Raw genomic sequence first — 15,397 nt, forward strand, 5'->3', positions numbered from 1 at the left:
ATAACTGAAAGGAATCAATTCATATTAACATATATCCATGCCTTCAAATTCACCACTAACTAATAAGAGTTTAGTTCCACATCCTCATAGCAATTGAAAAGCAAATTAAAATAAACATCGAAACTGAAACGAGGGAAGAAAGAACTTTTAAAACTCCCAAGGATGCAGATGGCTTGCGCACAAGGCCCTCCTTCATCAATGGAATGCACGACAAGGCTCTCCTTCTTCTCCAAAAGGTGCGGCAGAGATGTATATGGATGGAGGATGGTGTTTCGTGATGTAGAATGGTGATTAGGGTTGCGGCAAGGTGTTTCTGAATGGTGTGAAGGGTGGTGACGAAACAAAACAAACAAAACATAACCTAAACCTTCCAACATTTGCCTCAGGGATTTCCAATGAAACATGACACATTAAAAATCACTACTCACATAGATTTTAGTTATCCCTACCCTCAAGCGCATACTTAATCACAGTCACCACTTACTAGTTCGCATTTAATCACATAAAACAACATTTTGAATGTAGTAACATGCCTTAGAGAATTCCCTCAATTCCTCACCAGATATACACTCTATTTTCACACAGAATTTCTGACTACACTCCCTATACTAGGTATACGTGAGAAGATTGATGTAAATATGTAGACTAACACTCACATATGTTATAAGCGAAGAAAGCACTTTCTGGAATTATTAATTCATGTATATATATATGATCTCACGAACGGAATGCTACTACTTAAACACGAGAACCAGGGATACCATATGCTCATACCAATCCCAAACTCCACATATTGAAATACACAACAACCAAGATTAAAGTCTAAGGGTTGTAATGGGGCTAAGGGTATTGGCTAACAAAGAAAGGTAAGGAAAACAAACGTTCTTAAAGCAATAGTGACCAAAGTAATGAAATTGACACCTAGAATTCACTTTTGAATTCAGAAATCAACTTTTAAACACAAGGGAAGATTCATGCAACACTTAGGGTCAAATTCAAGCTTTTTGGACCCTTTCTTCAACAACCAACACTTTAGAGCTCTTTTTCACATATTTTTCAGCTCTTCTTTATTCTTTTCACAACTTTTCTTTTTCCTTTCTATTTTCCACTATTTTTTTTCTTTTTCTTTTCTACCTGTGCCTCATTTCTTCCCCCACACTTGTTTTCTGGAACAATGTTGATCAAAAGGAATTCCCTCTAAGTTTTTATCCACTATACTTTAAGAACAAGGGTGTGGATAGTCCTATTCTAGGCTAGGTAGGGATAATGTGGCTAACAAAGAAAATAGGCTAATTAAGGCTCAAAGGGGTTAAACCTACAAAAACAAATGCATGGAATGAAGACTTTTTGGCTCTGGTGGTAACTACTAACAACTTCATCTTGTTATATGTTATGCATTCAATTTTAAGTTTTGAATGAAACTGGTATGAGTTCTAGTATTTGGAACTAAAATGATAAAACGCATTCTAAGTAGCAACCAAGCAAAGAATAATGAGATCTTGCAACGACTTTTAGAAAACAATAAATCACAGATTAATAACTCTCCAAATAAAGTTTAGGCTCAAGTCTCTCAGGGTTGTAGCGTTAGTTTGAGTTCCTTCCTTCAAGCATGTTACAAAAACTTATTTTTTCCTTTATGATTACATGTGAATTCGTAAACGTTAACTACAACCAAGCATAAACCAAAGAGTATATCAAACTTCCATCCATGTTTGTAACTTTCTTTAACAGTCATGCAATTAAAAACCAAATCCTCATCATTGTGTTGGAAGGTACCCTAAGACACAAACAAACACACAAAAACAACTCTTTTTGGGTTTTTCAAAACAATTTTTCAAATTTTTATGAGATTTTCGGATTTTTATGTCAAAACACACTAAAATACGCTAAAATCATCCATAAACACTTCAATTATCTTTTCTACGTAATCAGAAAATATGCTCATCATGCGTCTTTGAAATGTAGCAGGTGCATTACATAAACCAAAAGGCATGCGACGATATGCAAAGGTACCAAACGGGTATGTAAAAGTGGTTTTTTCTTGGTCCTCGGGTGAAATGACAATTTGATTATAACCAGAATAACCATCAAGGAAACAATAAAAAGCATATCCCGCTAACCTCTCAAGCATTTGGTCAATGAACGGCAATGGGAAGTGGTCCTTCCTCGTGGTGGTGTTTAGCTTCCTATAGTCAATGCACACCCTCCAACCGGTTTGAATACGTTGAGGGACAAGCTCATTCTCGGCATTAGCTACCACCGTCACTCCGGATTTCTTTGGCACGCATTGAACGGGCGAAACCCACTTACTATCCGAGATTGGATAGATAACCCCACAATCTAGAAGCTTTATGATCTCCTTTTTCACTACTTCCATCATCGGAGGGTTAAGACGGCGTTGAGCCTCTCTAGTTGGTTTGGCCCCCTCCTCAAGAAATATGTGATGCATACAAGTTGTAGGGCTTATACCTTTAATATCGGCCAATGTCCAACCTAGGGCAGATTTGAACTCCTTCAAAACTCGAAGCAATTTCTCCTCCTCTTGTGCCGTGAGGGAGGAGGAAATAATGGCAGGTAGTGTTTCATTTTCTCCCAAGAAAATGTACTTCAAATGGCTTGGCAAAGGCTTGAGTTCAAGGATAGGTGCCTGAATCATGGATGGAAGCAATTTGTTAGTCGAAATGGGAATGGACTCACGGGTAGTATACTTACCATCAAGCTTAGGTGAGGACTCAAGGGCAGCCACAACTTCAATTATTTCCTCATTAGGGTGCACGGCATGGCCTAGTCCATGTATGCCGTGGGTTACACTAGAATCTGCCCCCTTGGTTGTAATTTCCATGCCTCGTGTAATGACTTTTTCAAGCGCATCGTCATTCAAATCGTCGAGATATCCCTGCGCCAAAGAGTCAATTATATCAATAGAGAAACATGAATGGTCCTCACTAGGGTATTTAATGGAATCAGAAAGATTAAAATTAACAACTTCCCCATCGAATTCCATGGACAAAGTTCCACTATACACGTCAATCTTTGTCCGGGCCGTCTTCATGAATGGCCTTCCAAGTAGAATGGGCAGCGAAGGAGCATGGTCCGATTCATCCATTTCAAGGACATAGAAATCCGTCGGGAAAACTAAATGATTAACCTGCACAAGAACATCTTCCAAAACTCCCTTTGGATAGGCGTTAGATCTATCGGCCAATTGTATTATTACCCCATCATTTTTCAACGCTCCTAAGTTCATAGATGCATAAATGGAATATGGCATAACATTTATAGAAGCACCTAAATCAAGCATGGCCGATTCAAATCTAGTATTCCCAATGACACAAGGAATGGTAAAGCTACCTGGATCTTTGCATTTGGGAGGTAGTTTACGTTGCAAGATGGCGGACACATTCTCACCTACCTTTACCACTTCCTTGGTCGACATCCTCTTCCTAGTGGTACACAACTCCTTCAAGAACTTAGCATACCTCGGAACTTGTTTGATTGCATCTAATAAAGGTATGTTAACTTGAACTTTCCTAAAGGTTTCAAGGATATCCTTTTTTGCCTCTTCTTTCTTCGTTTGCATGAACCTACTAGGAAAAGGCACATTTGAAGGGAAAACATTAGTATGAATTGAATTGGACACATTCTTACCTTTGTGGGACGAATTGGGCAGATTTGGGATACTAGGAGCTTGTGGCAAAGGTGGAACCACCTTTGCCGTGGGCAGCCTTGATGCCTCCTCTTCCAATTGCAAGAGTTCATCCTCATTATGACCTGTTTTTGATGTAGGACCTGCCCCAACTTCCTTACCACTTCTTAGGGTGATTGCTTTGGCACTTTCGAACCCTCCCTTTGGATTTGGAATAGTGGAACTAGGGAGTTGTCCGGGATCTCGAAACTTACCTACAAACTCGGCAATCTGCCCAATTTGTTTCTCAAGTTGATCCACCCTTTTATCTTGGTTTTGCATAGCCTTAGCTTGATCTTCCTGCCCATTAGACAACTTAGTTAGTATCTTAAGAAGCGCATCATTGTCAAGAGACGTACCTAAGGCACTTGGGCCGGATTGGGCTTGATTTTGGGGTGGGCCGTAGGTTTTGGGAAATAACCCCGGGGGTTGTTGCCTAAAGCCTCCTTGGTTCTGAGGTTGCTGGGGATCCCTCCACTTGAAATTTGGGTGATCTCTCCAACCGGGATTATATGTGTTTGAATATGGATCGTTCCTTGGTTGGTTTTGACCTTGAAACCTGATGCGAAATATATTAAGCACACAAATTAAACCCTCTTTTGTCAAATTGTAGTAGAGATGTAAGTAGGGATCGTTCTAGACCGGGGATTAGGAGGGATTGCTAAACACTTGGAAACTGACTTAAAAACTCAAAAACAAAGTTTAAAACACTAAACTAGACTCAAAGAATGCAAAACTAAAGGTTAAAACGCTTAAACAAACCTAAAACTCAAAACAGCAACTAGAAGGCTCAAAACTGCCTAAAAACCACTTTCTGGGCAGTTTTGAGCACCTACACTAATTTGGACGAAATTTGATGAAAACTTGAATCAAAATACTTAGAAACACAAATCAAAATACTTTCTAACTAATCTAAGACTTCAAATGAGAGGGGGATTTGTTTTGGACGAAAATTTAACACAAAACAGAAACTTTAATTAGCACAGATTGTAAAAACGATTTTGGTGAAATAGATGGATAAAAGGCTAGTTAGGAGGTTCTTCTCCACACATGTCACACTTGCAAACAAAACGATTTTCAGTTGTTCTTCCAATAAATTATAAATACTCAACGCCCCAGATTAACCGTGAATTGCACTAATTAACCCTCAGTTTTTCCACAAGTTATTAAGTTGGATGATTGCATACGACAACCCAAAACATTCCCTACAAGTTCCCTACATGAATTGCATAATAGAGATACAAGCAAGAATCATTACGTTCTATGAAAAACATAAGCATTGACGAAGCATTTGTTACTATAAATTGCATGAAACTTATGCTAAGAATTCATTCAACGCGATCGTTTTCAAGCGATCTTCACTACTTGTGATTATAAGATTGTAACTATTAGGTGAAACTCCCTCATAATCTAGCATCATATTCATGCATGAAAACTAAGCGTGCACTCTCAATCAACATACATAAATAAGTATCAATCAAATAGATGAACGAATTGAATCCACAACTTATGAAATAACAACTGAATGTAATCGAATCAAATTGCAAGCATGTACATGGTTTCGAATTACCCCCCAACTAAGGGGGTTTAGTTCCTCATACTCACAACACAAAGTTTATTGAATTGAAACATTGAAACATAAGAAAGATCACACCTAAAAATTCCAGCAATCTAAATTGCACAGCAGGAACATCTAAGAACCTTCCTCCTCTTCCTTGGTTGCGGCACAGGGGTTTGTGATGGTTTTTGGGGGTTATGGATGGTGTAGAATGGTGGAAAAGTGTGTAGGATAGGTGTATGGGACGGCTAGGGTGGTTTTGGGTCAGAAAATATGGTGAATGATGAAGGATAGGTGCTGTTGAAGATGGGGAATGGTTTCTGGCGTGAAGGATTAATTTCTGGATTATGGAGAGGGTTGTGATTCGGCCAAGGGAGGTAAAACATATATATATAGGCAGCCAAACCCTAAAGAAATCAGATTAGACAAATGGGCTAGGGTTTAGGTGCGGCTAGGGTTAGGAAATCCACCAAAAACTAGGGTTTCTAGAACATTAGGTGCGGCATGGGCTTAGGGTAAGTAATCAGATTTTTTTCATGTGAACAAGGCCTAGGTGCGGCTGATTAAGTGGGCTAGGGTTAGGGTTAGGTGCGGCATAGGTCCAAGAGGCAAAGATGGGTCATCCAAAAGCCCAAAGCCGAGAATAGAAACTCTTGAAATTGGAAACCTCCAAAAATAGAAACTTCCAACTTTAGAAACTTTGGTTGCCAATTCCGATTTAGGAAAGATCAACCCAAAATGGAAACTTTTAGGCTTAGCTTTCCTACTTCAAGTAGGAAACCTCAAATCTCGAACTCTTCAATTTCAACCCAACCTTGTGTTCCAAGCATGTCCTTTTCATTCCAAGCTCACTTTTTGCTCCAAAAGCTCCAAATTGCATCATTTCATGTAATATGTCCTTTAAACCTGAAAACACATGAAAGTAGCTTAAAAGACTACTTTAACGAAGAAAACATAACAAAGATGCATAAGAACTAGCTAACTAAGGCGCATAAATATGCTCCTATCAAAACCCAATTGCATGGGCGCTTTCCCATCCACCATTTTCAATCAACTGTGGACATTTTTCAGAGACATGTCCTTGGATGGAACATACGCCACATACAGTTGGTCCTTGCATCTTCATGCCCTCAGCCATCTGAGACACAAGAGAAGTAAGATTAGCCAATTGTGAATGAAGATCGGAAGTCGAACTTACCTCATGTACTTGGTGCCGTGGGGGTCCTCTTTGGCCTACACCCTCGTATTGTTGAGCGTTCAACGCTCTATTAGCAATCAAGACCTTGGCAGCCATGGGTGTTTTGTCCACCAATGCTCCCCCCGCCGAAGCATCAAGCATTTGACGTTCTAGAGGTAGGAGACCCTCGTAGAAGTATTGCAAAAGAAACTCCTCCTTCATCTGATGCTGTGGACAAGAAGCAACAAGTGATTTAAATCGTTCATAATATGTAGGAAAAGACTCACCTTCTTCTTGCTGAATTCCGCTTATCTTTTTGCGTAGGAGGATGATGCGAGAAGTTGGAAAAAACTTCTCCAAGTATGCTCTCTTCATACTCTCCCAAGAAGTGACAGTGCCGGGAGCTAACTCGTATAACCAATCCTTGGCTTTATCCATCAAAGAGAATGGAAAAGCCTTCATCTTCAAGATACTTCCGTCAACATTGATGGGAGTCATACTAGAGCAAACTACTTCAAATTCTTTCAAATGTTTGTTAGGATCTTCCATGGACAAGCCATGGTATTTAGGAATATGATGAAGCAAACTTGACTTTAATTCAAACTCGTCTGTCTTACCTTGGGCAGCCGCGGGGTATTGGATGCATAAGGGTGCGGCATTATCCAAGCCCGAGGCGGAAAGCTCTTTGAGTGTACGGTTGTCCACCGCCATGCCTTGGACTTCTTCAAATATCCCTGCCGTGGCTTCCTCCTCCTCTTCTTGTACGTTTTCTTCAAGGTCAGATTCGGAATTGGGTGGATGGTGTCCTTGCTGGTTTCGAACCCTTCTCAACTTCCTCTCAAAGTCGTCGTCAAAATCCAAGATGTTCGCATGAATCGTTTGAGAGCTTCTAGTCATACATTAGTACCTAAGAAACAAGGAACAAAATTAGGTCAGAAACTTTAACGAAATCAGAAACAAAGTGAAATAAAAGAAACAAAAACAATCCAAGGGATTAGCAAAATTGCTAATCCCCGGCAACGGCGCCAAAAATTTGATGCGAAATATATTAAGCACACAAATTAAACCCTCTTTTGACAAATGTAGTAAAGTATGTAAGTAGGGATCGTTCTAGACCGGGGATTAGGAGGGATTGCTAAACACTTGGAAACTGACTTAAAAACTCAAAAACAAAGTTTAAAACACTAAACTAGACTCAAAGAATGCAAAACTAAAGGTTAAAACACTTAAACAAACTTAAAACTCAAAACAGCAACCTAATGACTCAAAACTGCCTAAAAACCACTTTCTGGGCAGTTTTGAGAACCTAACAAGAACTTGGACGAAATTGGGTGAAAACTTGAATCAAAACACTTAGAAACACAAATCAAAACACTTTCTAACTAATCTAAGACTTCAAAATAAAGGGGGATTTGTTTTGGACGAAAATTGAAAACAAAACAGAGACTTAAAACTAAACAGATTGTAAAACGTTTTTGGATGAAAAGGATGGATAAAAGGCTAGTTAGGAGGTTCTTCTCCACACATGTCACACTTGCACACAAAACGATTTTCAGTTGTTCTTCCAATAAATTATGAATACTCAACGCCCCAAATTAACCGTGAATTGCACTAATTAACCCTCAGTTTTTCCACAAGTTATTAGGTTGGATGATTGCATACGACAACCCAAAACATTCCCTACAAGTTCCCTACATGAATTGCATAATAGAGATACAAGCACGAATCATTACGTTCTATGAAAAACATAAGCATTGACGAAGCATTTGTTACTATGAATTGCATGAAACTTATGCTAAGAATTCATTCAACGCGATCGTTTTCAAGCGACCTTCACTACTTGTGATTATAAGATTGTAACTATTAGGTGAAACTCCCTCATAATCTAGCATCATATTCATGCATGAAAACTAAGCGTGCACTCTCAATCAACATACACAAATAAATTATCAATCAAATAGATGAACGAATTAAATCCACAACTTATGAAATAACAACTGAATGTAATCAAATCATATTGCAAGCATGTACATGGTTTCGAATTACCCCCCAACTAAGGGGGTTTAGTTTCTCATACTCACAACACAAAATTTATTGAATTGAAACATCGAAGACAGAAGAAAGATTACACCTAAAACGCCCAAGAATTCCACTTTGAATTTCTGCACGTCAAGCTCCTCTTCTTCTTCTCCTTGCTGCGGCAGAGATGGTTAAGGGGACTTTTGGATGTGATTTTGGTTTAGGAAGGGAATTAGGATGGTATGGTGGTGCGGCAAGAGGTGTGGATGGTGTATGGAGATGGAGAATGGTGGCTGGAGTTGTAGAATGGCTGCGGCACAGAGTGGGAAGTGGCTAGACGAATTTCTGAATTATGGAGAGGGTGATCCTCGGCCAAAGGAGTAAAACACATATATATAGGCACCTAAAACCCTAATGGAATCAGATTGAAACAATGGGCTAGGGTTAAGGTTTGTAAAATAGGGCTTCTAGGATGGAAAGGTGCGGCATGGGCTTAGGGTAAATAATCAGATTTTTTTGCATGTGAACAAGGCCTAGGTGCGGCTGATTAAGTGGCTAGGGTTAGGGTTTAGTTACTACATAGGTCCAAGAAGTAAGGATGGGTCATCCAAAAGCCCAAAGCCGAGAATAGAAACTCACGAAAATGGAAACCTCCAAGAATAGAAACTTCCAACTTTAGAAACTTTGGTTGCCAATTCCGATTTAGGAAAGATCAACCCAAAATGGAAACTTTTAGGCTTAGCTTTCCTACTTCAAGTAGGAAACCTCAAATCTTCAACTCTTCAATTCCATCCCAACCTTGTGTTCCAAGCATGTCCTTTTCAATCCAAGCTCATATTTTGCTCCAAAAGCTCCAACTTGCATCATTTCATGTAATATGTCCTTTAAACCTGAAAACACATGAAAGTAGCTTAAAAGACTACTTTAACGAAGAAAACATAACAAAGATGCATAAGAACTAGCTAACTAAAGCGCATAAATATGCTCCTATCAAGCAAAAGTACCAAATGGGCACGTGAAGGTGGTCTTTTCTTGGTCTTCCGGAGCTATGACAATTTGATTATATCCCGAATAACCGTCAAGAAAACAATAAAAAGAATGACCGGCTAACCTTTCAAGCATTTGGTCAATGAATGGCAATGGAAAGTGGTCCTTCCTTGTGGTGTTGTTGAGCTTCCTATAGTCAATGCACACTCTCCAACCTGTTTGGATACGGGTTGGTACAAGCTCATCCCCGGCATTTTTCACCACAGTGACTCCGGACTTCTTTGGGACAACTTGAACCGGTGAGACCCAACGGCTATCCGAAATTGGATAAATCACTCCACAATCGAGAAGCTTTATAATCTCCTTTTTCACAACTTCCATCATCGGAGGGTTGAGTCGGCGTTGAGCCTCTCGAGTTGGTTTAGCCCCCTCCTCAAGAAATATGCGATGCATGCATGTTGTAGGGCTAATCCCCTTAATATCGGGCAACGTCTCTTCATCTCCCAGAAATACATACTTTAAATGATCCGGCAATGGTTTAAGCTCAAGAACGGGGGCCTGAATCACAGAAGGTAATAACGTATTAGTGGAAACGGGAATTGGAATTGGATTTAGAAGTGTACCATTATGTTGTGGCAATGATTCCAAGGCAGCCACAAGCTCGGCATGTTCATCCTTAGGTACGGCAAGATTGGGTGTCATTCCAATTCCTTGTCTAATTGTTGTTTCGAGGGGATCGTCATCCAACATATCAAGATAATCCTGCGCCAATTCATCCAATATATCAATAGAAAAGCAAGAATGATCATCTTTAGGAAATTTCATAGCTTCATAAATGTTAAAATTAATAATCTCCCCATCAAATTCCATTGTTAACGTCCCCTTGAACACATCGATCTTGGTGCGTGCTGTTTTCATGAAAGGCCTCCCAAGTAGAATCGGCAATGGGGTGACATTTGGTGAGTCCTCCATCTCTAAGACATAGAAATCCGCTGGAAATATCAAGTTATCCACCTGCACCAACACATCTTCCAAAACTCCTTTCGGATATGCATTAGAATGATCGGCTAATTGAATTATGACACCATCGTTTTTAAGCTCTCCTAAGTTCATGGATGCATATATTGAGTATGGCATGACATTAATTGAAGCTCCTAGATCTAACATAGCATGTTCAAATTTAGTATTGCCTATAACGCATGGAATTGTAAAACTACCCAGATCTTTGCATTTAGGGGGTAGTTTTCTTTGCAAAACAGCGGAAACATTCTCACTTACCTGGACCACCTCTTTGTTCGAAATTCTCCTTCTTGTTGTACACAGTTCCTTCAAAAACTTGGCGTACCTTGGCACTTGCTTAATTGCGTCAAGGAGAGGTATATTGACTTGCACTTTCCGGAACGTCTCTAGAATGTCCTTTTCAGCTTCTTCTTTCTTTGTTTGCTTGAACCTACTAGGAAAGGGGACATTCAAAGGAAAATCATTAGTAGGAATGGAATTGGACACGGTTGTACCTTTATTTGGCAGATTGCATGGCTTAGGAGCCATGGAGACTTGCGGCAAAGGAACCTCTTTCCTTGCCGTGGCCAACCCCTGTTCCTCCTCTTCAATTATTACTCCTTCTACCTTGTTTGGGGCTGATTTGGATGGTGGTGGGGCTGTTCCTACTTGTTTCCCACTTCTTAACATGATTGCCTTGGCAGATTAAAAGCCTCATTTCGGATTTGCAATGGTTGAGCTAGGCAACCTGCCTTGCTCTCGAAACTGCCCCATGAACTCGGCAATTTGCCCTACTTGTTTCTCCAACTCGTCCACCTTTTTGTCCCTATTTTGCATTCCCTGCGCCAGAGAAGTTAGTAAATTAAAAATTTGATCATTATCAATAGACGAACCTGATTTTTGGGCGGTTTGTGCTTGGGGTTGAGTTGGTGCAAATGGCTTTTGATAGAAACCCGGGGGTTGTTGCCTAAATGTGCTTTGTTGTTGGCCTTGTTGGGGTTCTCGCCATTTGAAATTTGGGTGATCACGCCAACCGGGATTGTAGGTGTTAGAAAAGGGATCATTCCTTTGTTGGTATTGCTGCCCATAACCCACGACATTGAGGGTCTCCCACCCTCCGTTCTCGATCAATTGTGGGCATTTGTCCGTAGGGTGTCCTTGCATGGAACATACGCCACACGCACTTACATTTTGAACTTTTGGCCCTTCCACAACCTGAGAAAGCAAAGTAGTAAGGTTAGCCATTTGATTTTGAAGTTCGGTTATGGCACTTACCTCATTCACTTGGTGTTGCCGTGGAGTGCCTCTTTGTCCAACACCTTCGTATTGTTGAGCGTTCAACGCTCGATTTGCAATCAAGGTCTTTGCTGCCGTGGGGGTCTTGTCCACCAATGCTCCTCCCGCCGAGGCATCTAGCATTTGTCGTTCGATTGGTAGCAGTCCCTCGTAGAAGTATTGTAGAAGAAGCTCCTCCTTCATTTGATGCTGTGGACAAGAAGCAACAAGAGATTTAAAACGTTCATAATATGTAGGAAAAGACTCACCTTCTTCTTGTTGAATTCCACTTATCCTTTTTCGTAGGAGAATGACTCGAGAGGTTGGAAAAAACTTCTCTAAGAAAGCCCGTTTCATGCTCTCCCAAGATGTGACCGTTCCGGGAGCTAATTCATATAACCAATCTTTCGCCTTTTCCATAAGAGAAAAGGGGAAGGCCTTCATCTTCAATATACTCCCGTCCACGTTTACCGGAGTCATGCTTGAGCAAACGACTTCAAACTCCTTCAAGTGCTTGTTTGGATCTTCCATGGACAGCCCATGGTACTTCGGAATGTGATGTAACAAGCTTGACTTCAATTCGAACTCGGCAGTTTTGTCCGGAGCCGCCCTAGAGTATTGAATACATAGAGGTGCGGCATTATCCAATCCCGAAGCGGAAAGTTCCTTGATCGTCCGGTTGTCCGCTGCCATGTCTTCCACTTCCTCTTCAATTTCAGAAACGGACTCGGAACTTGCACTTGATTCACTAGGTTCCGGGTTCTTCCTCTTTCGTCTCAACTCACGCTCAAAATCGTCGTCAAAGTCTAAAATATGTTCGTGAACCGGATTAGAACTCCGAGTCATAAACAATTACCTAAAACAAGAAACAAAATAACATAAGAATCTGATCTAATAAGAAAAAGAAAATAACAATCCAAGGGATTAGCAAAGTTGCTAATCCCCGGCAACGGCGCCAAAATTTGATGTGAAAATTATGTTGACACTCAAATTAAACCCTCTTTTTATCAATTGTAGCAATGTATGTAAGTAGGGATCGTTCTAGACCGGGGATTAGGAGGGATTGCAAAATCACTTGGAATTGACTCAACTACGTAAAAACAAGTTTAAAATACTAAACTAGACTCAAAGAATGCAAAACTAAATTCTAAAACACCAAAACAAACCAAAAAGACTCAAAACAGCCCCAAAACACTCAAAACTGCCTTGAAAACACAATCTGGCAGTTTTGAACACTAGACACAAAATTGGACGAAAATTGGTTTTAACTTGACCTAAGACACTTAAAAACACAAACTAAACACTTACTAACTAATTTTGACACTTTAAAACAAAGGGGGATTGGTTTTGGACGAATTTAAAAACAAAACAAACTTTGTAAATTAAAACAGTTTTGAAAACGAATTTGATTTAAATGAATGGATGGAAGGCTAGCTAAGGGGTTCATCTCCACACATGTTATACTTGCATTCAAAACGATTTCCAATTGCTTTTCAATAAACCATGAATTCTCAACGCCCCAAGTTAATTAGGTCCGCTTAAATTAACCTTCAGATTTTCCTAACGTTATTGAATTGGATGATTGCATACGACAACCCAAAGCATTCCCCACAAGTCCCCTACATGATTGCATAATAGAGATACAAGCAAGAATCATTAAGTTCTATGAAAACCATAAGCATTGACGAAGCACTTGTTACTATGATTGCATGAAACTTATGCCAAGAATTTACTTAACGCGATTGAGATCATGAACCTTTACTACTTGTGAATATAAGTCCATAACGATTAGGTGAAATTTCCTTATATCCTAGCATTCAATTTATGCATGATAATTAAGTGTGCACTCTCAACCAACACACACAAATCAATGTAATTCACATAGATAAGTAAATTGAATTCACAACTTATGAAACGCAATTAGAAGTAATCAAATCATATCGCAAGCATAAACATGTATTTCGAATCCCCCCCTAGCCAAGGGGGGGGTTTAGTTCCTCATACTCGCAAAGCAACGATACATAAGTTTAGAAATTAAAATCAAAGGAAAGAAAACACCTAGAATGCTCCAACGTGGCAGCAAGTGCATCCAAGAATCCTCCTTCCTCCTTGCTGCGGCAGAGAACTTTAGACAGGTTTTTGGGGTTATTTGTGGTGTAGAATGGATGGGGAATGGTATGGAAGGCTTTAGGGTTGATGGGTGGTGCGGCTAGGGTTGTTTTTAGGCAGAAATTTGGGAGAATGGTGGTGGAAGGGTGCGGCAGAGAGCAAGGAATGATTTCTGGCGTGAATTGATGTGTATGAGAGGTGGTTTTTATTAATGGGTGCGGCACACATATTTATAGGACCCCAAAACCCTAGGTGAATCAGATTAGGCTTTCTAGAACCCAAATCCCCAAGGAAAAAGGCTTAGAAATCAGAAATAAAAAGGGATAATGCTTCCTAGGTGCGGCAGGTAAGGAGATGAGGTGATAAGGCTTCTAGAATGCCTTGCAAGGCAAGGGAAATCAGCTTTCTAGAAGGGATAGGTGCAGCACTAAAGGATAGGGCAGATTAGGGCTTCTAGAAACCCTCTAATGCAAGGAAAACTCATGGCAAGGATGGATAAGGTTTCTAGAACAAGGATAAGGTATCCTAAATGGATAAGGTGCCCTAAATGGATAAGGATTCCTCATTGCACTTGGAAACTTTGCCTATTAGGATTAGGAAACTTTGTCTTTGTCATTCCTTCTTCATCTTGGACTCCTTTTCCTTCTTGGACTTGGAAAACTTCTTTGTTGCTTCACTTGAGACCATTTGGATTTTGACTTTCCTACATCAAGTAGGAAACCTTGTTTGAGTAGGAATCTTCATCTTCAAGGAATCCTAATGCAACTACGAAACCCATTTTGACTAGGAATCCTAATTCAACTAGGATTCCATCTTCACTTAGGGACTTTCCCACTTCAACTAGGAAACTTTGTTAAAGTAGGAAACATCATCTTCAAATCTTCAATTTCGTCCATCCTCTTGGCTCCAAGCATATGACATCCATTCCAAGCTCAAATGTGCTCCAATAGGCTCCAAAATGCATCCTTTTGCATACTTTGCCCTTAAAACCTGAAAACACATAAAACTAGCTTAAAAGACTACTTTACTAAGGAAAAACACTATAAAACACGCCACAAACACTTGAATCATTTCATGTAATATGTCCTTTAAACCTGAAAACACATGAAAGTAGCTTAAAAGACTACTTTAACGAAGAAAACATAACAAAGATGCATAAGAACTAGCTAACTAAGGCGCATAAATATGCTCCTATCAAATAGATTAGCAATCCCTCCTAATCCCCGGCCTAGAACGATACCCTACTTACATCTATACTACAATTGTCAAAAAGAGGGTTTAATTTGTGTGTCAAGTAATTCTCGCATCAAACATATGCAACATAAATCGATTTCCAGTATTGTTTCTTTAAACCATGAACGACAATGCCCCAAATTAATCGTGAATGGACAAATTAACTCTCAGATTTCCCTAAATTCATTGAATTGGATGAATGCATGCAAAAACCCAAATTATTCTTCTCAAGTTCCCTATATGAACTGCATGATAGAGATACATTCAAAGATCATTAAACTCCATGGAAATCATAAGCATTGACAAGGCAATTATAACTATGAACTGCATGATACTTTTGCCAAGAATCTACTTA

General features: G+C 39.8%; 1 protein-coding gene across 1 annotated transcript; it reads right to left on the bottom strand.

Annotated features, from left to right (window-relative positions):
• Positions 1–2,905: 2,905 nt before the first annotated feature.
• On the bottom strand, positions 2,906–7,041 carry LOC126595418 (uncharacterized; the record flags this gene model as incomplete). The annotated part of the gene is made up of 2 exons (XM_050261722.1): positions 2,906–3,595; positions 6,502–7,041. Coding segments are annotated over 2 exons (1,230 nt in total), but the record flags the coding sequence as incomplete, so codon positions are not given.
• Positions 7,042–15,397: the final 8,356 nt, after the last annotated feature.

This window comes from Malus sylvestris, chromosome 13 (genome assembly GCF_916048215.2).
Source record: "Malus sylvestris chromosome 13, drMalSylv7.2, whole genome shotgun sequence".
Lineage (NCBI taxonomy): Eukaryota > Viridiplantae > Streptophyta > Magnoliopsida > Rosales > Rosaceae > Malus > Malus sylvestris.